The 26,935-nt window shown below is 40.1% G+C and overlaps 1 protein-coding gene across 1 annotated transcript; it reads right to left on the bottom strand.

Moving 5' to 3' along the window:
• Positions 1 to 716: 716 nt before the first annotated feature.
• Positions 717 to 25,597, bottom strand: parga (poly (ADP-ribose) glycohydrolase a; the record flags this gene model as incomplete). Its single annotated transcript, XM_079229514.1, has 17 exons — positions 717 to 1,998; positions 2,640 to 2,768; positions 4,030 to 4,135; positions 4,985 to 5,093; positions 5,201 to 5,279; positions 9,860 to 10,007; positions 12,693 to 12,768; positions 14,340 to 14,400; positions 14,514 to 14,593; positions 17,215 to 17,369; positions 18,556 to 18,648; positions 22,876 to 22,950; positions 23,585 to 23,665; positions 23,763 to 23,885; positions 24,480 to 24,612; positions 24,743 to 25,387; positions 25,569 to 25,597. 17 exons carry the CDS (start codon positions 25,595 to 25,597, stop codon positions 1,862 to 1,864), a joined length of 2,259 nt encoding a protein of 752 aa, XP_079085640.1. The 3' UTR covers positions 717 to 1,861.
• Positions 25,598 to 26,935: the final 1,338 nt, after the last annotated feature.

A 26,935-nucleotide genomic window follows, 5' to 3' on the forward strand; every position in this document is an offset into this window, starting at 1 on the left:
TATGTCATCATTGTTGACTATGGTTATTTATTTGCTGGATTTGGCTGGCATATTTAGTCAATAAATCCAGGAGGCACCGGCAACCTAAATAAAGTTCATGTCCAGGTGACCCCGGCTCACAGCAGCCATCAACATCAGGCCTGCCAAACCACATTGACTTTGTTTCGAGTCCACAGCTCATTTGGCCAACGCCGCTCAGTACAAAGACCGGGAGAAGCAGATAATGTGTAATCCATTTACTGTGGCCAAGCCTACACACCATTTATGGAAGTCCACGTCATGAGGTTATTTAGGAGCTGTAATTCATCTAATAAAGCATGTTTGGAGGCCAAATTAAATTAGTCTGAAAGCCGTTGGTACACGTGCTATCAGAAAAATCAATCACATTTCAATATGATTAAATAATGTATGATTTCGTGAAATTACGTGACAAATCTTTGGTGCCGAGGCACGACTAAAAACATACACATACGAAATAAGTTAATTTCCTCTGAGTCTGAAATACGTATTTCCATATTATCTTTGAATACTTATATTACCATCATATTATGATGTAAATAAACTACATAGTGAAAAAAACTGCAGAATGACCTCTTGACATATTTTTTTGGTTAACATCAAAAGGTATGAGTTAACTGAAGTGAGGCTACACAACCAATATAAGGTGTTGCTTCTACTGTATGGACCCTTTGATCATTAGGAAATAAATCATATTGTGTTTAGCAGAGAAAAACAATTTTAACAGGATATACTTTAATTAAGAAATTATAATAAAGAGTATAACCTTAAAAACTAAAGTACAGCACTAGGCAAGACATTTACAGCCTTTAATTTTATTTATGAACCCATCATTAAATAAAAACCCCACTGGCAATCAGAAAACACAGAAAATAATAAAAAATATCACCAAAGTAAAAGTTGAGCTAAAACATTAACAAAAATAATATTTTACGTGCAATTACTTATTTAACTGCTTACCCTTTATTTATTTGTATATACAGTGCAGTAGCATTACTGTGCTTAACAGTGAATATATTTGAACATAAATAAATTACTCAGAATATAATCAAAGGTCTGGAGATGGAAATCAGCATAAATCAAATGCGTGTTTCATGATTCTCATAGCGGTGACATTTTATAATTGTTTCTGACTCATATTTAAAATTAGGACAATATGTGAGTTAAACGTCTACTTCCCAGGGGATATAAAAAAGCAGCATATGTTTGTAGAATATTTGATGAATAAATGATACCCATGCATAGACAGTATGGCATCTCATCATCTCTCTGCATTCAGGAACATCACAACAGCCTGGGTATGGTAAATAGAGAAGACAACTCCAAACTAGGGATGATCGTCATGTCCTGGATTATTATTAATGAAGTGTCCACAACCATGCATATGATGAATATTTGGCAATATTTGTAATTAAGTGTAAAAATAAAATGATTCCACATCACATTTAGACTAAAGAAAGGCCTAACAGCAACCTTGATTTACTATTGCTATAAGTCTCTGAAACATTTCATCACATGTAGGTGACATACTACGAGGCTCCTATAATACCACCAACGAGAAAGGCAAAACTGTGTGTTTGGTAGTTTGCGTTGGGATCACAAACTTAAAGGGAGTGTGTGTGTGTGTGTGTGTGTGTGTGTGTGTGTGTGTGTGTGTGTGTGTGTGTGTGTGTGTGTGTGTGTGTGTGAGAGAAGAAGTGATTGTAAGCACAAGGCTGAGCGCACATTGAGGCTTTCGGAACCTGGAGTCTCTTTTACATGTAGAGACAGGAGGAGGGAGGATAAGTTGCAGCTCTGTCCGTATTACTGAGAGTCTGATGTTAGAGCGGACAACCCAGAATCCTTAGTCTGGGCCGTCGTCGGCCGAAGGGCAAGAGACTTTTTCGTAGATGAAACTGTAGAGATTGATGTCAGGTCGCGTTGTGCGGCAATTCTTGCAGATCAGACTATAGTACTGGTTCAGAAGGTAGTACAGCCTCCCTGGAATGGAAAAGGAGAGAGGATGTGAGACAAAGAGGAGATGGCGCAGGGGTCCAGAGAAGAAATAAATAAAACAGGATGTGTGAGAAAACATGGACTATGAGGATAAACAGGTAGTCAAAGAACAAGAGAGACAGAAACCGTACCAGAAGAAAAAATGAAAGCGTGTTCGGGCTCATTTATAAATCAAGCACACATACACACGCACACAAGTCATGAGCTTTTTCTCTGTAGCTCCACTTTAGGAAATGGATGGCTAGAGGGGAATTTCTCTGAAAGGCTTCAATAAATGTCAGCGGAAGAAAAATGAAAAGAGGGGGAGGGGAGAGGCTGGGGTCAGTTCAGGCAGTAATCCACTCTGCGGCTGAGGCTGAATGGATGGGCTCAGGAACGGAGATGGCCCATAAAGTGGAATAACTTAACATTGAGATGGACTGCGTTCTGTTATTTATGCACACTGTCCCTGTAATGACGCCAGCAAGGACAAGCTCCATGTGCTGTACAAGCCTCAGCCGGTACCATTTCCATTCATGTTTATTATGCAATTTAGTGTAGCAGCTCAACAGAGGCAGGACTGACTAGAGATTCTCACTCCCGGACCAAAAATACTAAAAACATTTGTTCTTGTGTGCGAGTCTTACCGACGGTGACTTGTCTCTCGGTGAGGAAAGTGTGTATTTCATGAACATCCCTCATAAGCTGAGCATCTCCAAAGGTGTAGTACGCCACGTCTCTCCCAGCCTCGGATGCAGCCATCAACTGAATCAGGGCTGAAAAAGTGAGAGGTTAAAAGCTAAAGAGAAATCCAGGCAAAAACTATTTACCATATTAGCATCATTAGTATCCTTCAGTTTCAGAACGCAATCATAAATGTGTAATTGACCGCTGAAAAGTAGCTGAGGAAACTAGGTAATTGGTCAATAAGCTGGATAAGGTAGGGCTTCTGGCAGAAAAGAAACGCGAGTGACAAGAGCAATTTATATCAGAAGGATAAATAATCCACCACTGGTAGCATAACCTCATCAAGCGCATTCAATCTTTTAGCCCTTGCAAATTAGGTCTTAAAACCTTTAAATATTTAACATAATGGATATTTATTTCAGATTAAAACACGCAAAACAAACATCTCTTCCAAAAGGTCTATAATTTTAACAACAACATAACAGCTCGGTTTTATGTAACTACCACATCTAAGTTCAGCTTCGGGACTGGAATGTAAAATAAAGTTATTTCCTTTTAAAAATACAAGCTATGCTAATTCCAGGGCTAAAGGGCAGAGGCCCCCGAAAGCTAATATCATCTTCAGGCACTTTGTCAAGTCCATGGGATCTATTCAACGCGCTGCAGAGGAAATTAACAGCTTCAGTTCTAATTGAAACTGTACAAAAACATACACATGCTATTTCAATCACATCTGCATTAATAATGCAGGACATTCATAAGAAGATTTGGGTTTTAGTAAAGCCCAGCCTCCATGAATGATGAGTATGAACAACAGTTAATTCAAATGTTTGAAGACATTGACTAGAAAAACCCAACTGGTCGACATTGCAGTGTGGTTTACAGGAGGGGACAGTAAAGGGCCCTGCTTGTGAAGAGTGATGTTGTGTAGGCCCGCAGAGAACTGCATCAGCCTGGATTTATGGTGCCCCCTCCCTGTAATGAATTGCCCTTTTAATGGAAAACATAAATGTGTGTCAGCTGATCTATAAAAGGAAGGACAGGACAGGTGAGTGACAACCTGGGAGAGCTACTAATTGACCAGAGGAGATTGGGAGAGAGCAGCAGCTTCGTTGGTGCGGCAAGCAGTCCGGACGAATGACTGATCCCATCTGAGCTACTTAAATGTACCTCCTGCTTAAGAATCCACAGTTAATATTTTAATATTAAAGCAATGTTATGCATCTCCTGACTTATACCAGTAGTACCATTCCAGCTCTCATGTCTGAAAAACCTTATTTCTTCACACCTGTTATTCAGTCTTTTCCTTCCCTCTATCTGGAAGCATGTTTGTACTTCAGCTAATGGTACCTTTGAGCCGTGTGTCTCCACCAAAAACTCCACAGCCCCAGTTGCCTGTGGCTACTGCAGAGAGGTGCTTGCTGTTGGCGTTGGGTCTGAAGAATCCACAGTAGGCCTGGGAGTCGGAGGAAGGGAAGGCAGGGAAGCAATAGACACAAGAGAAACCTTTTCAATATTTTTCTATAATCTGTTTGTACAATATATTAGAATTATGGGTGCTGCATTGAGCTGTGCAGCACACATCAGTGTTGTTTTCAGTTTGGTTGGTTTCATGTGAGCTAAACATCAAAAAGTCACAATGTTTAATTGCAATAGAGGACTTTGAAAGTGCCCACAGGTGTATCATGTTTTGCCTAATTCCTCAACAGAAAAAAGAGAAAACTAGAAATGTTTGATTAAAAGATTACAATCTCGAGCTGCAAAGCATTGTCAAAACCACTTCATTCAAACTCAAAAACAAGCTATTTATGTATGAAAGCAAGCGCCAAGTCATCATTAAATACACTTTATACAATCTTAGCAAAAGCCAAATTAAATCCACAAAGCTATTGGCCTCCTTAGCAGTTACTGAGTTGCAGCGAGGTACAGCAGTGTGTGTACTGGTTGTTCTGCTATATTTTAGCGGTTATCCCAAAAAATAAATAAATAGAAGGGAGCCAACTGTTTTCCTCCATTGTGCATCTGGCAGCAGAGCAGCGGCTGGGGGTCAGCAATGCACTCAGCTGTGTTATCACTAGCGGCCCGAAACTACTGGGTCAGTTCAGAGTAGTGAGTGAGGAGCCAGTAGGCAGTCAATGGCAGAATAAACTTTACTTTACTGTTTTTATTACTGTCTTTACTGTTTATTTATACTACTTGATTTCTATTTACTATGTGACACCTGGCCTGTCCTAGCTCCTTAATGCTACGCAGAAGGGTCTTGCCAGGAAAAACAGTGGGATTCATAATAACGCCTCTCTTTCACCTTGTTGAGTTCTCTGGTCATCTTCTCAGGGAGAAACTGCTCAAGGAAGTGCCTAAATCTAAGAGCATCAATGGCCACAATCTCTGTACATCGTCTCTGCCAGTCATCCCTGAAAAAAACAGAGAGAAGAGATGGAATTGACAAAGATTTAGAAACATCCACACATCTTTTCTCAAACTTTTTCTGACCAAACAGTACTATGTGAGGAAACAATACCTGGCAGTCTCATCTATGTGGCTGTCCTTCCATCTGTAACTCTCAGCATAGCCAGCATATTGACTGTACTGCTCAGTACCTACAGAACAAGAAAGAAAGTAGAGAGTAAACACAACATTACTCAGTATTCAGCAGTCAGAGCGCCCAGTGGGCCTAAATCCGTTTCAGCGCTTTATTTCTTAAATCACATTTAGTGCTCTCTGTGCTCCCCATGCGAGTACACAGTATCAGCTTGTATTGGATTGTCATAAATAAAGGCCATTGATTTAATAAGTAATCCGCTTTGGGCTTTTAAATAAAAAGCTTTCAGCCATAATGTGAAGAAATGGTTAGAACAAAAGACCTTGGCCACATTCCCAAAATGCTTTCAAAACATGAAACAGCCCTGAATCATTCATTCACTGACACCTCTATTATTAAGAAGTTATGTTTTTATATACTGTACTAGTATGTGCTCACGGTTAGAGCAAAAATGTCATTATTCATCAATGCATATACAGCTGTTCAATTGTGAAAACGATGTCTATTAAAGGCTCCAAACATTATGCATTAGGGATGAGGAAGTTTTACTGCACCTCAATGAAGAGCAGGTGCTTAACACTTGATTAATATAGCCTTTGAGGGTTTCCTGTATGTAGTGGCAGAGTTACATATGCCACTAGAAGAGAAGATCAAATGTATTTTAAAAGCAATGCTAGATGTCGTTCCTTGAAAGTCTCTTGAAGAGCAGTAATTAAACGCTGCTTTTACTTTCTCATAATTGACTTCATTTAATTTTAAGCATGTACCATCTGCTAATACTTGAAGTCAAAGTGTGAAGGATGATTTTTATTTGTGCTTTTCTATGTAAAAATATGACATTGATAATGGCTTGTTCTGGAGCCAAGACATAAGCCAACAATGACAGTAAAACTGGGCAAAAGACTATATGAAGGTTAGGCTCAATGAACAAGTATTTTAAACATCCAGTCAAAGTTTGTTCTACAACACTTGTGGACTCTTAACGTCCAATAACAGGCCACCCATATCACTTTCTCCATCAACAGAGCTGTCCTCTTCCTCCTTCACCTTGATCCTATTTATCCTGGCAACCGCCCATGAAAGCTTCCTGGCATACAGGCTTCCATCACAAGATTACATCGTGTCCCTCTAACTTCCGACAAGAAAACGCCTATGGACCGAAACTGATTTTACCATGTGAAGACACCTCGAAAGACAAAGACATACTGTATGTTTAACTCGACAGAAGAGGAAAAACAAAGACGGAAGAAGAGAGTCTAGAAATAAAGACGAAACTTTAAGAGGAAACACTGAATGCGTGCAAGGAATATTCTGCAAGGTTTAAATGAATCTATGGCGTAACCGGCCATTCCATTAGTGGAGCTATGACCTTAGTTGGGCAATAAATCCCTTTCTGTCTAAATGTAATAAAGTTAAGTGGAGAGGAGGAGGCGGGGAAGAGGGAGGGAGGCAGAATGATGGGAGGCAGGAAGGAGGACGGTGACTAACCACTGAAGGTGACTTGGAAGGGATGGGAGCTTCAGAGAAGATAACATGGCGCCATACAAAAGAGACAGACTTTGTGTGAACAAGACAGAAGTCGATTTTAACACCGACTGAACAGCACTGGTTGTGTGTGTGTTTTGTCTTATAACCACTATAGATCAGGGGTAATAACACCACGTTGACTCTTTTTTTTTTTTTTTTACCCTACTGTTCCAACCAGACAATATGTAACAAGCAATGCACAGGAGAAGATATGCAAGAAGCAGATATACCACGCTAAGTCCTCGTCTCTTCCTGTTTTGTTTGTCCATGTTAGGGTACTGTTCACATTATAATCAATACTGGTACAGGTACCCAACTTTACCTATTTTCGGTACTTTACTTTCTCTGAAATAACAAAAGTGTAATTTCAGTAAAAAAGTTAATTTCAACGTGTTATTTATTAAGAACATTTTACACAGACCACACAAAATAAAACTCTGCTGTACCTTCTCCCAAACCCATCCCTACAACCTCCAGCCTATCACGGTCTGTCAACAGGACAGCGCTGTCATGTGTCCCTCGGAGGAAGCACATGTGAGACGTGTTGCCCCGGCCAGCTTTGCATTTCGCATTACAAATGCTGCAACAAGCGTCGTCTGCGTCCAATTTCGAAAAGTGTAACACCCACCTTTAAACCCACTTTTGGCTCGACATTGCCCGACTCACTGTGACTTGAACAAGCTGCAGGGGTGACGTAGTCCCACTTTCTCCATTTCTCTCTATGCTCCAAGTTACCCAACCACTGATTGATTTAACTTAAATCAGAACCCAGTAGAACCAACGTAATTTGGTTTGTACCCTTAAAAGTCCTGAGTGTGGTACTCAGCCCATGTGTCTCTCTCGTGAGGCACAAGTTCAAAGAATCAATGAAGTGCAGACATTTGGGAGCATTATTCATATTTGAGTTTCTGCAGGCGCAGCTAAGTTATAATACATGCACTCATGTCAAACAGATGGATTTATCAAACCGGATAGTGATGCCTCTTGTGTCATCAAAAATAAATCTGAAGGCTAATTTTAATGCCCCTGAGAAACAGGCACCAAGGCAGGATGAGTGTATATTACATATTTGCTCTGTCAAGCTAGATAAAGGGGCAATAAAATAAATATGATGCAAGCATGAATCAACTGACTCAACGGAGGATATTTTGAAACGTGGTGAAGGGGCAATGAGATAAAACTTCTCCATACTCTACAATGATACTACAAACAAAAATAATGAAGGTAAACTTGAATCAACATGTTAACATTTGATTTTATTAAATCCAACATGAGCAATCATATTGTATCCACCGCAACATTTATGTTATTACATTTGTTTGGCCATAACTGCACATGGATGTTGTATTAAAAACGCGTTTCTATGATTTTAATCTGTTTGCCCATACTTTGACCAGAGGTGGGCGAGGTACAGCTGTAAGGCAGGAAAACCAGTGGGATAGCCGGAGGAGGAAGGCGAGTGAGCAGTGAGTTGGAGGTTGAAAAATAGAGCAATTCTGTTGTAGAGGAATGAAGGATAACTGGGCAGTCGCAAGTGAATAAATGCAATGGATTTACACTGTTACTGGAAAGAATGACGGGGACAGAAATGAATGGAGCCCAATAAACACACAGGACTCAATGGACGAGAGAAAATAACTCTGACATGAAAACAAAACTAGTTTTATACACCATATGGCATAAAGGTGTATTGCATTCAGAGTGGTAGAATCATATATCTGGGCTATTCGTTCTATATAGATTGTAGCCTTTGACGTCATCCGAAAGTGCATAAGTATATATATTAGGAAGTCCATTTCCGCACTTGTGGACTGTCAGCTGTCTGGGCTGGACCCACAACAGGACTACGTTGGCATGCAGTCGCCTAACTTGCTGCGGTCGTCCTCTCAATTGGATCCAGGTATGGGTGACGGACCGCTGCACTCAGACAGGCTTCTAGAGACACATCATGCACACCCTAGGAGGTTAATTCCCATCCAGATGACTGCAGTGATTGTTTAGAAGAAATCTTGCTAGTTATTGTTTTACTGCTTTTCCTCATTAATGATGTATTATTTCCCTCATCCTGCATGCATGAGTGTATCTTTTGCTCGTTCGCTGCCCAGAGTTCATTCACATAAGGTCAGGACTTGGAACGTAGATGACCTGCCCTTGAGGCTCAGCTCCCTTTTCAGCGCAACAATGCCTAAAACACTGCTGATGCTCTAACTCACACTCCATCCAGAAACTTGCTCCGAACCCGATGGGGTAATTTACTGTATTTTCTGGGAGAGTATCCCAGCCTCAGACTGAAAGGTGGTGCTGACTCAACTCATCTGTTTCATACACAGATGCAACCAGCCCAAGAGGGTGCTAGAGGTCACGGTCTGATAAAACCACACAAACTTCACAATTTGCAAAAAACAGCGAGGCAATTTTGAGGACACCAAACCAGACACTCACCACTTGGCAGAGATTCTGCCCATGAAATCAGAAACGAGTGGAGCCAATTCACTTAGAAAGCTGCTTGACTTATTGCCGAGAATACAATTCATTCCAACTGCACAAGGGTCACATCACTTCAGCTTCACTATGATAATTGGAGCGCAACCTTCACTCCTGCAAACTCATCCCACGTTTGTGTTTATGTTTATGTTACTGTAGAACCTGCAGTAACATACCTATGTGCTCTTCTGAACCGTTTAGTGAATAATATATATATAATCCTCTGTGCCAACCAAACCTCAAAGTCATGTATTTCATTTGCCATAACTTAAATAGTTTTTTTTAATTATTGATTTACCTCAATATTGTTCTGTGGTTATTTATTAATATGCATTATTACATACTACTTTGATATGTGTTTGTTAATTTATTGTACTCTACTGTTTATTTTTGTACTCTACTACATATTTTTACTTTGAAATATAAACATGGAGCTCTGAATAGAACAAAGGAAAGTGAAAAGCGCCGTTTGCCCTTTCTTGTTTAAATATAATGTATCAATACAATTGTGTCAATACCTGTTCCCTGGTGTGTGCTGGTATTTTTTTGTATTTGGTTTGCTAAAGGTGAAACAATTGTTCAAGACAGCCAGTAATTAATGCCATACAAAGTAGAAACTGAACGTACCTGTGACGATGAGGCATTCATTGTATTCCAAAGCTTCAGTAAAGAGGCGAGAGACGATGAGTTCAGGGTTGATGAGGAACCTGATCTCTTCCTGGACCAGTCCAAGGCTTGTTACTCCACCACCAACAAACCGGTTTGCAAAGTCCACCTAATGAAATAATATTATAAGAAAATAAAGTGAAGAGTTACCCAAATGTCACAGTCCCTCAGTTCACTCACAACAAAACAAAAATTGAATCAACAACATTAATATATTGTCTTGCCCATACTACTGTTGAGAAGAATTTAAAGGTTTAGCTACAGTCACTCCCATTATCTGAACATATTACTCTATTAGTGTCTACTTATTATCTGTCACCCACTGTGGTCATTTAACACAGATAAATGTCGAAGGAGCACTGCACTGTTTCCTGCTCGTGAATAATCAAATCAGGAAATCGTAGCAGAACAACTCGCATGAAATCAAAAGAGATAGTTCAAATATTGATAAAATCTTCAGTTATTGATGAGCAGTATTGCAGAATCTGCATGCATGTCTGCAGACTGTCTCTATTTTTGTATGTGGGACAAGTTTATCAGCATTCCCTGTGTGGGCTCACTATTCAGTGATGTATCCTCAGGGAGCGAGGAAACAACCGACTTTCGTTTTCAAAAATAAATGGGTACTAAATATATGTCATTCTTTAGTTAGATAATGGAAAAGTGGCAAGGAAGACAAAATAGATAAATATAGGGGACCAACCTGGAGACAAAAGGATGAAAGATGATTTTACAACCACATTGTTCTCAATGAGCTCGACCAACAAATCGGCGGGGCAAATATATTAGTCAATATAAGCTCGTTGCAGATATAACGGTATCGAAGTATATTATGGTCAATAATTAACACGGAATTTACAGAACAAAAATGTGCCTAATAGATAGATGTTTATGGAAAAAATGGTGAGCCAATATAAAATGATCTGTTTTTTGTAGCCTTAAACTTTGGGTCTCCCCAGGCAAACAATGGCATGATTGAGTTTCCGTAAGCAAAAACACATTATCACTGAGCAATCTGGAACAACACAGAAGTTGTGCTCTCACCTTCAATGTCATTATAATAACAGATACCATAGATACCATTGAGGACCAGTGCTGAAACTGGTTAAAAAAAGTGTTTTAATTCGCCCTGTCATATTATATATATATATATATATATATATATATATATATATATATATATATATATATATATATATATATATATATATATATCTTATATCAAGGGCTAGAAAAGTGTAAGTGGTTAAAAAAGTTCTCCTTAATGGAATTCAAGCAATTTTTAGCCAAATATGTTGGCAGGATCCTGGAGCTTCAAGCCATTCAAGTTCACTCTTTGTTTTTGTGGCATGGAAACAAGGAAAGCGGATTCAACCACAATGCTGGTCTTCCAACAGGCCGTCAGGGGTGAGGGTTCTGCTCACTGGCCCACAGCTGCGTCAATCTGTGTGACAGTGAGTGTGTTTGCATGTGTGTATGTCGTCTAACCAGTCGCTCAACTTCTCACCTCCTCCACTGGTTCACCTCTGACCTCACCCCCCTCACCCTTCAAACTCACCTTGTGACAGAATGACAGCCCACTCTGCCCTATAAAAACTCAACACACAGCCAGTGCCCAGCCCGCTGAGGTAGCCATCAATCCGCCTGCAGGACTCCTGGCCCACTGGGTTGCCCCAGTGAGATGGCTCACCCTCGTCATCTTTTCCTCCATGCTCCTTTTTTTCCCTCATCCCTCACCCCAGGGGTCTTCTCCTCCACCCATGCCTCCTCTAAACTACTCAAGTGTAAAAATCAGCTGTCAGCTAGAGTACAAAAAACACCAGCCGTTCTTGAAAACTGAGGGGAGTGAGGAAATGGGGTTGATCAATGCAGAAATAACTTTCCCAGATTCACAAAAATCCTATGCTAGATTTAGATTTTCGGCAGGTAGTGGATAACTATTCAGATAAGTGAGTCTCTTTTGAAAGCTTCACAAATGGCATGGTGATGGTCAGACATGTTTACTGGGTTTGACCAAAAAATGCGAAACAAGTATGCTATTTAAAATCGGACACTCTGTCCAAACAATTTCCACAATGAGTTTATAGTTAGAAAAGGAAATCATTTAAAGCAGGGGTATTCAACTCAAATTCCGCAAGGTCGAGTTGGAGAGAATTTCATCAAGCAAAGGTCCGGAACATCACAATAATGTCTAATTTGCACGATATGATGTTGTGCTATATTTATTGAAGTAGCCGACAGTTTTATTAACGTCTGGATGTAATCAACAACTGACTGTTAAATTAAAGAAGTTCTGATCATATTGGGCTCCTAGGTTTATTCTCTCTGCCTTAATTTCGGATGTGAGTCGGTACGTTTGCTCAAAAGATCTGTGCTTTGTCTCGTGGTAGTGCTTCAAATCGCTGCTTTATTTTTATTTTTTTCATTTACTCGCTGAACATGAGACATACTGCTTTTGAACTGGTTGTGGGAATAATAATCATATAAGAGTCTGTCCATTATTGGTTAAAGGCATTGGTAAGCAGTCCACATTTCTCTTTTTGGAGCGACTCACATACTTTTTCCAACTATCGGCTCTCTCCTGTCGCTCCCGTGTGTGAGAATATCTCACTTGAGTCAAAGGGTGGCGCTTATCAGAATCCACACATGTGATTGGCCGAGTAGGATCACGTGAGATGATTTACAAGGCGTGCAATTGATCGCTGTGTTTCCTGGACCGCTGAACAAGAGCCGTAAAGGCAAGAAAAGCTGCGCCGGTTAAATTGAGGACCAAAGCAAGCAAACAAATTCCTACCTGCAGCATCCCGTATCCATCATCCTCAATCGTCCCTTCACAAGTGATGTGTAGACGCTTCAGCAGAGTCTGGGAACTTGACAAAAAAGCAAAACTTTCAGTTATTATTTAACCAATGAGTAATTCACTGCATTAAAACAATATACTAATTTAATGCGAATGAGGTGAAGCCGCAAAATGCACCAGAAAAGTGTGCAGGTACTAAAAGAAAACTGATTGACCTAAAAAGAATATTTCCTGACGAAACGCATAGCATTAACCTGTTAACTTCTGCCCCCCCGCGGGCGTCTTTTCCTGTACATTCTAGTGTACACTGTACCCCCTATTTATAGTTCGGTACGAGTGCCATAGGTTTCTGGAAACCTACGATTCTTGTGATTCCAGCTGTGTAACCCGTTTCAAGATCAGACCACCACAGCAGCTACAAACAAGACTTTTGTCAGACAACAATAAACAAACAAACGATAGCAAAATCCAGGCAACTCACAGATGACGCCTCATATTGATCCATAAATCCATAACATTCCAACAAAAACGGCGTTGTTACATCATAAAGGTCCAATAAAAATAAATCCCATAAAAGATTTAGTCCAAAACACATGATTACATCCATAAATATCCACCAACTGGCGTTGCATCATTTCATATCAGCTGGAAGATATGAAAGAAAAACGAGAAAAAAAATCAAGTTTGCATCATAGCTACAAACTCGGCACCAAAATGACTGCCGGAATCTAAGCTTTCTATTGGATCCTCATTTGAACCAATAGGAGCTTCATGTCCTGACTGACAGGCTACATTACCCAACCAGAAGCTACGTTGAAATTCAGGCTCAGGCTCTATTTTCTTACGTGGCTCAAGCCTGTCACGTCGTACAGCTCAGATGACAGGCGTTTCGTACAGCCAATAAAATTGCCTAAAAAACAGGACTAAACAAGAGGGGGTGGAGATGATCCCTACAGGCTTCAGCTTCACCAGAACAGACTTCTGCTCATAGATCCTCAGTCTGTCATTGAATTAGCATAAAAATGCATTTATACTTCATTTTCTCTGTGTCAGCAATACTGGTAGTACATATGAATAGTACCTCTATAAGTTTGCAAGACTATAAGCCTTTTTATAGGTATATATAATATATATCATGAATATTTTCAATCTCAAAATGGAAAAACGCATAGACATTAGAAAAACATGTGTAAAATATTCATTTGCTGTGATATTATTATCTGCTTTTTACTTTGACAAGATAGGCTTCAGGCTATGGTTCCATTGTGTTTTCCGTCCATAAGTCCCATTTATAGTCATCTACAGGCATCTATTTACAAAGAAATGTTCAGGCGGAAATGAAAACCTTATACTTTAGTGTGTTCAAACTCATATAACTCAGTGTCAGCAGCACTTAAAGTGATTCTGACTATTGAGGGGAAAAAGCTTCAGATTGCTACCTTTCAAAAGAGACCAAGACCATGCATTTACTCCAAAATAGTTCAAGTACAGCTTCCAATTTACTTTAGGTATACCTGGATAGGCGTTTTTCGTCAAATTTTACAGGAATGTTAAGAGGTTAATAAGTATTGGAGAAAGTTGAACCTTCTTTAAAATAGATTGCTGTGTGCCATTAAATCATTTAATGAATAATGAAGTTACCTTTCCCAGTTTGGAGGATTGTTCAGTGTTTGTCTTGTGAATGTAACAAGACCCTTGGGCTCTTGAAAAGAAAATAGAAACAAAATGTGAAAATATTCATCAACTGAAAAACATGGGAGCGCATTACAAAGAAACAACAGCTGCACAATCATGTGGGATATTATTAATACTTACTGGTCTGTGTAACTCTCCTGAAGTAACAAAGCAGAGTTCTCAATTTCTCAATTTTTTTTGGTGAAGAACCTTCAAATAACCTGAAAAAGAAAGCAAATGGGAATTTGAGTTAACAAGATATTTTTGTAGGCTACACACTTTACTGAATAGTATATACTCTATTCTTTTTTTTTTTACTTTAAATATATATTTGTTTTGATATTAAAAGAAACGTAATGTGTCTTTACAGATGAGAGACATGGATGTTTCACTCAGGGGCATTATCTCTAGCTCACTGCACAACAACCATGCCACAACATGTCATGAGTGAGGTCAAGCATTTAAACTGGCTTGATGTCCCTCCCTTCTACCTCTGTCCTTCATACAATAGTAATGCCAAAGGCCGTGTTTCAGTTCTTTAGAGTTAACATAAAAACTAGGGTGGACTGAGGAAAATGACAGAGAGGGAGAAAGACGGAGAGAAAAGATAGAGAGCATTGGGTGGACATTTTAAAATCACCTCATACTGGTTCTCTCCCTCCATTAAAAGCGACAAACCCTGATGATTAATCACTTTTAAGCATTCATCTTTCCCTCCTGCCACTTTCTGCCCAGACCAGTAAAGAAATAAAAACAGAGGGGGCAAACTAAATAAAAATGCAATGCACTAAAAGGCCTTCAGTGAGAGAAAAAACAACACATTTATTAAGCAATTCCAGCACATCAAAAGTCATATTAATTACTTGTTTCCTATCCACTGTAACCTTACCTACTACATAAAGTGCACCAGGAGATAGACGATTTCTGACAGTTTTATTAATACTAATAAGGCAGTTTTCCTGCAAATGAGGGAAGCCATCTTGTGGTCACTTGGTCCAGGAACCAAAACAGAAGATGTATTTCTTAATAATGAGCTTTCGTTCTTGACTGAACTGCTAAACAGGCTTCCTATGTCATCTTCTCATACAGATGAAAACAAGCTAAAGAGATAAGTCTGCTTTCTTTCCTCTTCCTCGAATCTATCCATCACTTAACAAAGGACAAACCTTGACAGTTCTGCCAAAACAGCAATCAGCAGATTGCTTGCTGCTCTGCTTGTCCAAGACAGAGCGCTACCGTAGCCGATAAGCAAAGTGACGGACACTCCCTCAATTACAGGGGGAAAGGGAGGGCCAGTAACGATCCAGGGCCCGTTTTAGACTGCACTGGTTGTCTTGTCTCATCTTCTCAGAAACACCAAGACTTTTTTTCCCCTCTTGCTCTTTCCTGTATTTCACTGCAGGCAGAAATGCTAATAGTGAAGGCAGGCAGGCAACCAAGTGCTGGCATGGGTCTGACCAGCCAGCCCTGCAACTGGAATCGATGCTTACATTATTACAGAGCCCTCTTCACTTAGTGTGCCACTAACATTTGATGTGGAAGCACGTGCACCCATACAGATGACTGATTGTGAGACTACGATTAAGATTCAGATACAGATACAAGGAGGGAGTTGAAGGAGGGGATGTGGACCAAATCACACATAATCAATATGACCATCCCTGGGATTCATAAAATAATCCCGCTCGACTCCCGAGGGAGAGCAGATGGCTAATTAGACTCTGGATAGCAGTTGGAGCCCATGACAGGGAATATCACAATGATATAGTACTAAACCTACTCTTTATGTTCTGCAGAGGGTGTTAGCACTATCATAATAAGGTACTGCCACAATGACATCTCCAGTTTGTCAGGCAACAGCACTGGAAGTGATTACACACATCACTAATGAGGAGACGGTGCCTCAAAGAAATACAGGGAAATTGAATTGAGGTGATATCTGGACAATGTCAAGTCAGTGTGTACCGAGGTGCTTATAGTCCATGAACACTGTAATAGAGCTGGTCCTCACCCATACACAACATCTCTAACATTATCAGCTACTTCAAATGTCTCAAGCAAAACAAAACAAAAAAAGACTATTAACAACAATCAAGACATTATCCAACAGAGGACAAGCTGAACCTCATTAACAAAACTGCCACACCTTGTTCTGCTTTCTGCACACATTACACCAGTAGAGCAGAGGTTGTGTACTTCAGACACAAGAATATAGACTTCACTGCATTCATGCATCACCTCCCTCTGATCCAAATAACGTGACTGCTCAAGATTGTGAGAAGCCATTGACAGATAGATAGGTGTGTGTTTGTTTCAATTAGCCATCCCAGGCTTTCGTAACAGACCACTGGTTCTGAGTGGGTCGACACAGCAAACCTTTATTTAACACTCCTACTCTGAATCTCACTCCCACCCAAAAAGGCATAACAGAAGAAATGGCGCTCAAAGAGACTCCCTGCCCACAGTCCCGTCCTCAAGGCTATAAGGTGACAGAGGCAGTCCCTGTACAGCAGGCACTAATCTTACAACTTACAAATGAACAAATGAGATACCACACGCTGTGACTTTGTATAACGGCTAGATCCACTGGCCCAGATTATTGTGTAAACTCACTGGACACTAAATGAGTCAAGGCTGAGTAATATAATTCATCTATTAAGGTTTTCAAGGCAGTAGTGCCCCCTTATGGAAATCAGTTTCCTCTGAATGGTAGGATCACTAAAAACAGAGCTACTCAATCAGAAATGTTGCTTTTGTGAATACAAAACTAACGACTGCAGCTCAATTACCCTTGTGAGCTACTGATCATCGCCTATAAAGTGTTCTCCAAAGGATGGTGTACCTGTAGAAGTTGATCTCAGGATAATTGCAGTACTCCGACTTGCGGGAGTTGCGTCGGGGGAATGTGCAGAAGAAGGCGTTGGCCAGAAGACAAGCTATTTGCTCCTGAGACAGAGTAAGGGAGTGATTCATCCTTGACTTCAGGAGAGGAATTGGCTAGAAAGAAAAACAGAGAGGAGAGAGTGACAAACCTGAAGGACTGGAGATCAGAATGGAAAACATGGGAGATGCACAAGAAACACACAAGGTTATGTGTGTGCAGTAGTGTAGGTTTGATGGCTAACAGGGGTAGATAATTAGTTTAGCAATCTAGCAAGCAGGGGAGACAAGGAGAGTTCCATTAGGTAAATGGGTGGTAGTAATTAAGGTCCTGGTTTTCTTGGTCTCCCCCGGGTTCGTTCAGTCAGACACACAGGGCCCATCTATCTTCACTGATTAGGGCTAAAGAGCCTCCCTAGGCTGCCCAGTTAGCAGATCAATACCAGCTCTAGTAACACGCACACACACACACACACACACACACACACACACACACACACACATAAATATTAGCCTTGACGCTAAATACTGCAAAAATAAAGCGGAGAGTCAGAACGCTTCATTGGCCAACCGCTACAAATGATTGTGAGGCAAAAATCTGTACCAGTTTCTCCTCTTTTGGTTAAACATGAGCATCTTTAACGTTCTTCCCCTCGTTTCTGTCTCCAGTAACAACCAGAGGGATTTTCCAGTTCAGAGTGGGAGCTGATTTAAGATGATTTGATTAAACTGAGGACTCTGAAATAGATAACTGAATTACATAAATACCAATCTTGGAATTTGTTTGCATTGCTATAATTGATGACAGAGAACAAAAAATGAAGACAAATAGGGATGGCATTTAAAAATCTGTGACATGGATCAGCTCAATTTACTGTGAATCAAAGAGAGGACCCTGTTTCTCAAAATATATTGCTTGGAGGAGGAACAACTATGTGGACTGAATTTTTAATTTCATAAGAGAAATTTCCTCAAGTGCACAAGCATGACACATCAGATGGATGACTGGAAATGAGACGGACCTCTCCTCTCGCAGCCCTCTTTTCTAATGAAGCAGTTCTTGATATGGACCAAAAAGGGGGATTCATTATCTGGCGGTTGTAACTCATGAGCTGATCTTGTAACATCCACCATCTAACCAGTCGCTCTCCTCTCTGCTGACTGTATGCACCCAATTCCTTACTCCGAAATGCCTCGACACTGCTGATCTCCGTTTAACCGTAGTGAAATAGCTCACCATTCAATTGTCTCACACAACCCTTCAAATGTAAACTGTGTTAACATTCAAAAACATTTCACTTACCATTGTGCAGAGGACAGGAGCACTGAGTGCGAGGTTAACCATAGCTGGTAGTACATAATCAAACAGGAGTTGTAACTCTGGCTGCTCAAGACACTGGAGAGAGAACAAAAACACACACAGGCAGAAGTTGTGTTAAATGGGCTCTCTCTGCCTAGTTAAGCAGGAAGTTACTCACAACCAACAGTCAGAGTGACTGATTAGATCTGAAGTGACATATTGGGTTGTAACACCACTGATTTTTCCAACCCAAATGTTATTGTATTGTTTGCTTTGTTGTGTTGCCTTCTTTATTAAGAGTAGAGCAAAATTAAGTTTTTATATCGGTCATATATTGGCAAATACTGTATATCCTTTTATTTTACAGTAAACACACATATAACCATAATGAGACAAACACAGGGTTAATACATACTTTTACATGCATTTGAAGCAAATTTTCATGACCATAGATTCCCTGAAACATCAGTGTACAAGTGAAAAATAGGAATAAAAAGGCTAATAATAAAGATTCTGCAGTTACCCCACACAAAGAATGATGCAACATTAAGAGATATAACTTATCTGCCCGGATTTAAAGTATTGTTTCACCAATATAGATTGTTCTCAGTCGATCTTAACTCAGCCACGTATTATTATTATATATATTATATAATATATTATAATACAGGCATTTGTGATGCAAATTTCCATGATTTTCCCAAAACGTTGAGGGTTTATTTATTTTTCAAAAACTTCTCAAGGCCTGAATATGGCTATTTTCAATATATGCTACAAATGTCTGTCCGGCACTTCAAAGTCAAAACTGCTCGACCAAATGAAAGTCTGCTAGATTATAGGCCAATCCCCCTGAGAAACTCAATGAATCATCTTATCGTTTCTGACCTAAACCACATCCTGAACAGTGAGTACAAATTGATGCAAACAAAGCTGTTGGGATGCAAGAAAAAAAATCCAGATTTGATCTGACAATAAATTAAATAATAATATTAATGTAAACTTCAACATGACCACAATTTTGTAACATCCCTTTGAACAATTTACACCCAAAAATAAAAATACAACACATGAAAGCTCCACATGCAATTTATTTTTCAATAGTTGCAATACTTTTTTTAGGCTCAGTATTGTCTTGAGACAACCTGGCCCAGCCAAATACTTCATGAAAGGTTTACATGGTCCAATAACGGTTTGACAGCGAGTCTGAGGTCATAACCTAATACCAGTGACCAATATCTAAGAGAAGATGTTTAATTCTTTCATATCCAAGAAGAAAACTCTGTCAGTGGAGGTAATGGAGGTTTATTATTGTTTTAGGATGACCTTTGACTCCTCAGATATCAATAATCCCAACGCTTCAGTGATGAAAGAAGAAGAAAAAAAAGCTGCAGAACTGCTCGCTACACAGAAACTAGTTTCAGAAGAAACTACCATCAATCTGGGAGCGAGGCTGCCATGGCATCCATACTTCAGCCTATAGCTTACCTCAGCAGCCATCTGCAATTCCCTCTAAAATAAACCCCCAGTTATTCCATCATAGACCCAGATTTACAACGCAATCACTTATGAGTGTATTGGCTTACTCATCCATCACTTGCCTTATTCTATCAAGGTAAGCAGGGAGGCTTGCGCTGATTAAATGGACTTCTGGAGCAAATGCAAATGACCCGTTGTGGAGAGAGTGGCAGGGAGGCTTGAATTTCAACAGGAAGTCTTCGGCGGGTGATTCGGCCGGGGGCATTTATATGGCTGCAGAGCAGATCTGACTAAATGCTGTCAGAAGTAATGAGGGGACAGACATCATAAAGTGCTCTTGTGGGACTAATAGATGGTAGCTGGTGATCCGACAGGATGAGGGTAGAAAGATGATCCTCCAGCCTTTCCACAGCTACAGCTGCCGTCCACCACGATAACACACAGGTTAGGCAGCACACACAAACTATATCTTCATATCAATACATATGACAGACGTTTCAGATTTACTGCAGCATAGACTAATGATCGATTACACTCAAACCTTTCATCCATTCTGGTTTTTATACAAGTTATTTTCATTTTCTGGCAGCTCAACCTACGCAAGTCTCAATTTCACATTGTTATTTTGAGGTCTAAGAATGTGTTATAGAGAACAAAACAAGTAACAAAGCACAGAAGTGAGAGAGTGTGTTGTTGTCCTGCTGCTGAATGTTCAGGTACTATTGTAACATCAGCTGTACTTACTTCTGGACTGTTTTCCTGCTCAGCCCAAAGACATTCATCAGAAAGTGACACAGTGACAGTTTCAATTGGCAGGGGAGAAACACCAAGATATATTTTTTATTTACAGACAAGCCCTAATTTGGATAACTTTCACCCCCACCCCCCCATATGGCTATTACACGTTGAGCGGCGTGTCAATCATTGGCCCAGGGGCAATGTACCTCGTGACAATTACCCCAGTGCTGCACAAATGTTGCTCTAGATTTAATAAGGTAGTCTTGGCTGAGGAGTAAAGCAGTTAAGATTCAAGATTCACCACAAACTACAGGGAAAGAAAGTAACATTATAAAAAATGTAGGAGGAGCAGTAAAGATTATTCTGTCAACTACTAATCAATTGGGTTGCCCAAAGAATGGCTAACCAATTCAGTCTGTGGGATTCTGCACTACACATGTCTCTGTGAGAAAGATGGTATGTATGTATGCTGTAGAATGGCAGCTGTTAATCATTCCTGCTCTACGTGCTGGCAGGATGATCTAAACTCTCCCTCATCCTGCAACCATTAACTAATAGAAATGTATCTGATAGAAAGCAGACACAACCAGCAGGTATGTTGTATCTGTACATTGATATTCCTATATCACTTTTGTCAATTACTGCACATATTGTATTAACTTTTGATATTAAAACGTTGACATGTCCTTCTCCTGCCAACACCAACTCTCCTTGCTAATTTCCTCTGCGGGAAATAAATGCGGAGAAATACTGTGCTCAGAGTAGCGAGTGGAGCCGCTGACACAAAAGACTCCTGGAAGGGCAAGTTTCTTGCTGGCATCCTTGCAGATTTAATGGGACCTTTTAATTAAATTGGACTAAGCTATAAAAAAAAAGCTCAGGAGGCTATTGATCTACCGAGCTTTCTGATTTTTATTTTAGAGAGGAGGGAAAAAAACATAAGTTTGGAAGGGTCTGAATTTAGCTGAGTAATCAACGATGAGGAGAACATCACGTTCAGATAACAATCTGACTGGATGCAACAAGAATGAAATGTTCCCACTTAATTGTAAGGACTTCATTAGAATAATGACCTTGTTCCTAATGGCTCCAACAAAGAAATGAGCCCACCTTGAAAGAGTTTGATAATAAACGACATGCTTTAATAAATGTAGGTAACCAAATTAGGCTTGGAGCTGAAATTTGTTTACTATCTATTCAAAGATCCTGTTTTCTTCTTTTTGGCCAATTTGGGCGGTAGTATGTCATATATACGCACACTCTATTTGAGTCCAGTAGGCAGACAGTACTACAAATATTGTATCTAAGTATTGAGGGAATCTTTGCAAAAGGAATGCCGCTTTATTTGGAAATACTACAATTCACTACAGCTTTAATAAGTAATGTCATAACAATGAAAGACAGGTAAATAGTCATCCCAGATGGGAAGAAGTTTCTCTAACAACAGGTATGTGATTACAGTCCATAACTGTCTTGAGAAGAGTAAAAGAAGTGTAAAAAAATAGGAAGCAGACAGAAAAGAAGAAAGACATTCCCCTGGTTCACCAACAACAGCTGCTGCCGCTATGCTTTGTGCTCATCTGTCCTAACTGAAGCATATTTGCTCCCGTGAGACTCCCAGGTACTGGGAGGGGACGAAGCACACTGATGGGCTTGCAGCCAAACAGAGGAGAGCAGGCTCCCTTTGCGACAACAACTCTAGTTTAGTATCAGCTTTAGCTTCATTAAGGTTCATTTTAAAGATTAAAATGAATCACGGTGAGTTAAACAAACACTGCCAGAAAGGGTCACAGGGACTGTCAAGATCTGTGAAACACACAAAGGGCTGCATTTGATGAGGTGTTTATCTATAAGTCAATTACAACTACAAAAAAGAAAACCTGTTTTATAGGAAGTTAGGATTACACAAATGTATGTATTGCTTCTTTAAATGAGGTTTCACTCCCAAATAATTGGATTTAAAATGCATATGCTTCAGCAAAGATTCATGACACGCTTTGACAATACAGTGTGATCAGCCTGCTTTAGGGAAGCTGCATTCTTCCTGCTTTATCTTTTACAAGACCAGCCGATAGAGAGAAGGTAGCAGTCATGTTTTGGGCATCTTACCTCTGTACAAAGAAGGTTCAGGGCAGTGAAGTCCCATTTCTTTGTATGGGCTATGTTGTATCTTAATATAGCATCCTGTAGAGAAGAATATTATGTTATTTATACATATAAGAGCCTTCTTAAATATATTAAGCTGTATGGCAGCATTTTAACAGCAGGTTTAAAGCACAACAATATTTAGGATCTCAGATTACAAGGCTTCTTTCAATACGAGCCAAAACAAGCTATATTTGTTGTAAACTCTGCCACCATGTGGTTGTTTATGGAATATGTTTTGTATATTTTAAACTCCTGTGACAGTTCAATTGGAATAAAACCATAGAATAGCTCCAGCATACAAGACTTGCTGTCCAAATAAGCCTACGTACCAATTGTATTGCATTGCCCAAATTAAAATGCTAAATTTGAAAAAAACATGTTATCGTCCCCGTTTTCACTTTCCATCCACACTAAGCTGAAAAATGTTTGTAGGGTGGATAACTCTTAAAACTAGAGTCTCACATTTCAGCATGGATGGGAAAAAAAATGTCTCTCTCTCTCTCACTTTGCCTCTTTGCCAACATAAAGAGAAGCGGGAAGATAAATAGCTGTTTCCCTTACTTTAGATTTTTTAGTGTGGATATTTAAAGGCTGTTTAACCTGTCTTAATGAGGACAAAGAGTATGTTCAGCCTAATTCAGCTTTGTCTGGTCAAGCACAGTTGTCTTACCCTCACATCCAGAGAACTTTTGAACCCTCCCTGCAAGGAAGTGTGGATCAGCTCCCATCGACTTTGGACACCACCTCCATCCTGATGACAAATTGCCTTTACTACAACATTCCTAAAGTAAATAGGTTGTGGTACATTGGTAGATTTTGAAAAACAAAGCCGTGATGCACTAGTATACCTCAGTCTCCATAGGAAACAGATTCTTCTCTGAGCAAGGCATCTTCACGGACACGTCGTCCCACGCATCTTTGAACTTGCCGGGATATGAAACAGGGACCTCACCCTCTCTGAGGAGATTTGTCTTCAACAGAAAAAAATACAGGTTACTGTTGTGGGTAGAGAAGTGATAATTGAGATAACGGCTTTCTCTTTGCTCATCAAAAAAATGCAATCGTAGGCTTTTTAAAAACTTTGGAAACTTGATACAAGGTATGGTGGTGAAAATTAGTCAGTTTATTACTTATAAAAGTCAGTTAATTCAGAGATATACTATAGAATTTAAAAATTAATACATAGATAATGGGAAAATTATATGATTTTCTTAAATTGAATAAAAAACAGTATTTGTGTGATTTTAGGGGGTGATGGAGAGAATCTCGCATGGGTGACAGTGTTTAGTTGATGGCAAAAGCAAGTGGTAGCGAAACAGCAGCACTGACAGTGTTCCTGTGGGACTTGTAGTGGAGTACACAGTCTGATCGGAGCTTTACTGACAAGAGGCCCCTGAGGGGATCATGGAGGATGGGTTCACTCTCCCCATCACGTCTCCCTATCTTGTTCTCTCTCTGTGTGCTGACCCACCACACAATGCCTAGTCACATTTGCATGCACGTTTTATTTGTGACGTATTCTTCACAACATACCATACACAAAGAACAAGTGGTTGTTTACTCACTCTGACTGTGACAGTGTGATAAAGCATAGCTTTCAGGTGAGGCAGAGGGGGGGCACACTGAGGCATTCTGTTTAGCTCATCTATGGGAGTCCCCAGCCATCGTCTGTCCATGTTTTGCAATGCGAATGAAACGCTGTAAAGAACAAAAACAGAACACGACAGTATGTCACATGATTACTGAAGGACATTGCGAGCAAAATGGAGCTAGGACACAACAGGAAAGGTAATTTACTAATCAGAAAAGACAAAATGTTCACAAATACCTTTCGAAAAGTGCACCTGACTGGCTTCCAATTAACTCTTGGCTCATATCAGATGAGCCACTGTACTCAGCTTTCTCAGCATCCTCACTTCCCATGGCAACCAAATGGACTTTTTCTTTGGCAGAAGATCCAGAATCAGAGTCTTTGACCAACTGCTGAGCGTTCTCTGCACAAGCACTGTCATCGTGATCATTGTCTGCGGAGCTGTTGACGAACACGGGTTTACAAATGGGGCTGTCTGGACTCAGCATCTCCACGTCACTGGTCGGCGTACTGACACCCTTCCTGGGACTATCACTAAGACAGAGTGTGAGTTTTGGATTTGAAGAGTGTGCAGCAACGCAGGTTGTTTTAGCAGGGTGATAACCAGGTGAAGATGACCTTTTAGATTTATGCCCATTAGAACAGTCTGTTAGAGCTGTGTCACTTCTGCTGCCTGCAAGGACAGGTTCATCAAACCCACTTGCAGAACCACAGTCCACTGTAGTCTGAGATGCTGAATCATCTTGCGTGTTCTCCATTAGTGCACAGTCTTTTGTTGTGTCATTCTTTTGTGGTCCACAAAACAGTTCATCTTTTCCATCTGTCGAGATTGTTTTTGGAACATCATTCGTGACGTCATCTGGCGCGACTTCAGCAGTCACACTGTAACAGAGAAAAACATGAGAGAATGCCATGTTAGCAGGCTGAATCTACAGAGTGCACTTATGGTCACAGCGATGCAGCTTCCCTTTTCTCAGCGTGCACGTTCTTAACAAGTAGCTTATATGTGCAGATTGCTTAATTATAAACATACTTAGAACTAATTGTGGCAGGATTGATTTACCTTCTTTGAGAATCCATCCCTTCATCCATCTTCAACAGGTCAGACAAGATGAGTTAACAGTAGCGGCTTAAGAAATAATAAGAAATCACGTATTAAGAAGCAGCAGCAATTTTGTATAATTGTACACATACACCAAGTTATAATATAGCTATAGACTGCCCGTTTTCATGTGACACTGGATTTTACATAGAGCCAAATACAAAGCGTTGTCGTGTCTGTTCTTGGACGGAAGATACAATCGGACCTTTGGTACGGACAGCAAGCGAAACTTCAGAGGTGTTTTAGGACCTTGTTTTGGCCACTGCGGGGCGAGGACTGGTCTTAGCGTTCGATTTAGCATCAGTGACAGTTCCGTTTTATTACAAAAGCTCGTGCCAGCACAACACGGCGAAAAGCTGCTTCTGGCAGGTTCAACAAAGCTACAATTAGCTCGCTAACTAACCCCAAACGAACTTGTACTTTTTACATAAGTTGTCTTCACTGTACAACGTGTGATTGGGGTATTAACCAGAGTTGTGCGGTGTTTCATTCCGAGGGGTTTGGATAGTAGCTTACCACCTTGATGCGAGGACATCTTGCGGGACAAAACAATCAAGTCATCTTTAGCTAACTTAGCTTTGATTGGCTAAAAATCCAAAGGTTAGCTTTTATTCACTCGCCCCAGTTCTCGTAGACAGCGCTACCGTAAAGCAACCTGCACACGCTAGCGGTGTTGTGTCCAGTACAAGAAAAATATATAACTTACAAGCACGTCCCTCTTCGTGTAAGACTTGTGAGTTCGATACGTTATCATTTTACATTTTCATATACAACGACTTCTCCCATAACCACATATCACTCTCCAAATGTGTTCGTGTCGTCATTGGTTTACGTTTACTTCGTCGTTGCGGGCACACTCAGACCAATCAGACACGTTTACCAGAAAAAGAGGCGGGATGATGAGTTGGTATCCTAGCAACTTGGCCAAAAAGGAGTTTACTGTCGTACAACCATTAAGGAACCGTTAATAAACAAATAGAAGGGGAAAAGTACGGATACATTACATTTATACTTCCTCCCCACATACAATAGGTGAACTTCAAGATCCTAAATGAGGGCTACCCAACAAATACAAAGTCTTAAGACTGCGGTTTAATTTTGGCATGAGTGTTGGCACAACTGTGTACTTTGTAAAAGTGAAATTGAAAGTTTGGAACATGTGTTTTGTGTGTGGCTCACTGCAGTCCTTATGGAGTGATTTGCAGAGCTTGTTACAGTCCATGGGGATTGAGTTGTCACTGTGAAGACAGTTATATCTGTTGTCTGTGTTGAAATGTTGTGTTGCTACTTGGGAAGTTCTTCACAGATAAATACAGATACTTCAAGAC

The sequence above is a fragment of the Taurulus bubalis genome (assembly GCF_910589615.1).
Source record: "Taurulus bubalis genome assembly, chromosome: 14".
NCBI classification, from domain to species: Eukaryota; Metazoa; Chordata; class Actinopteri; order Perciformes; family Cottidae; genus Taurulus; species Taurulus bubalis.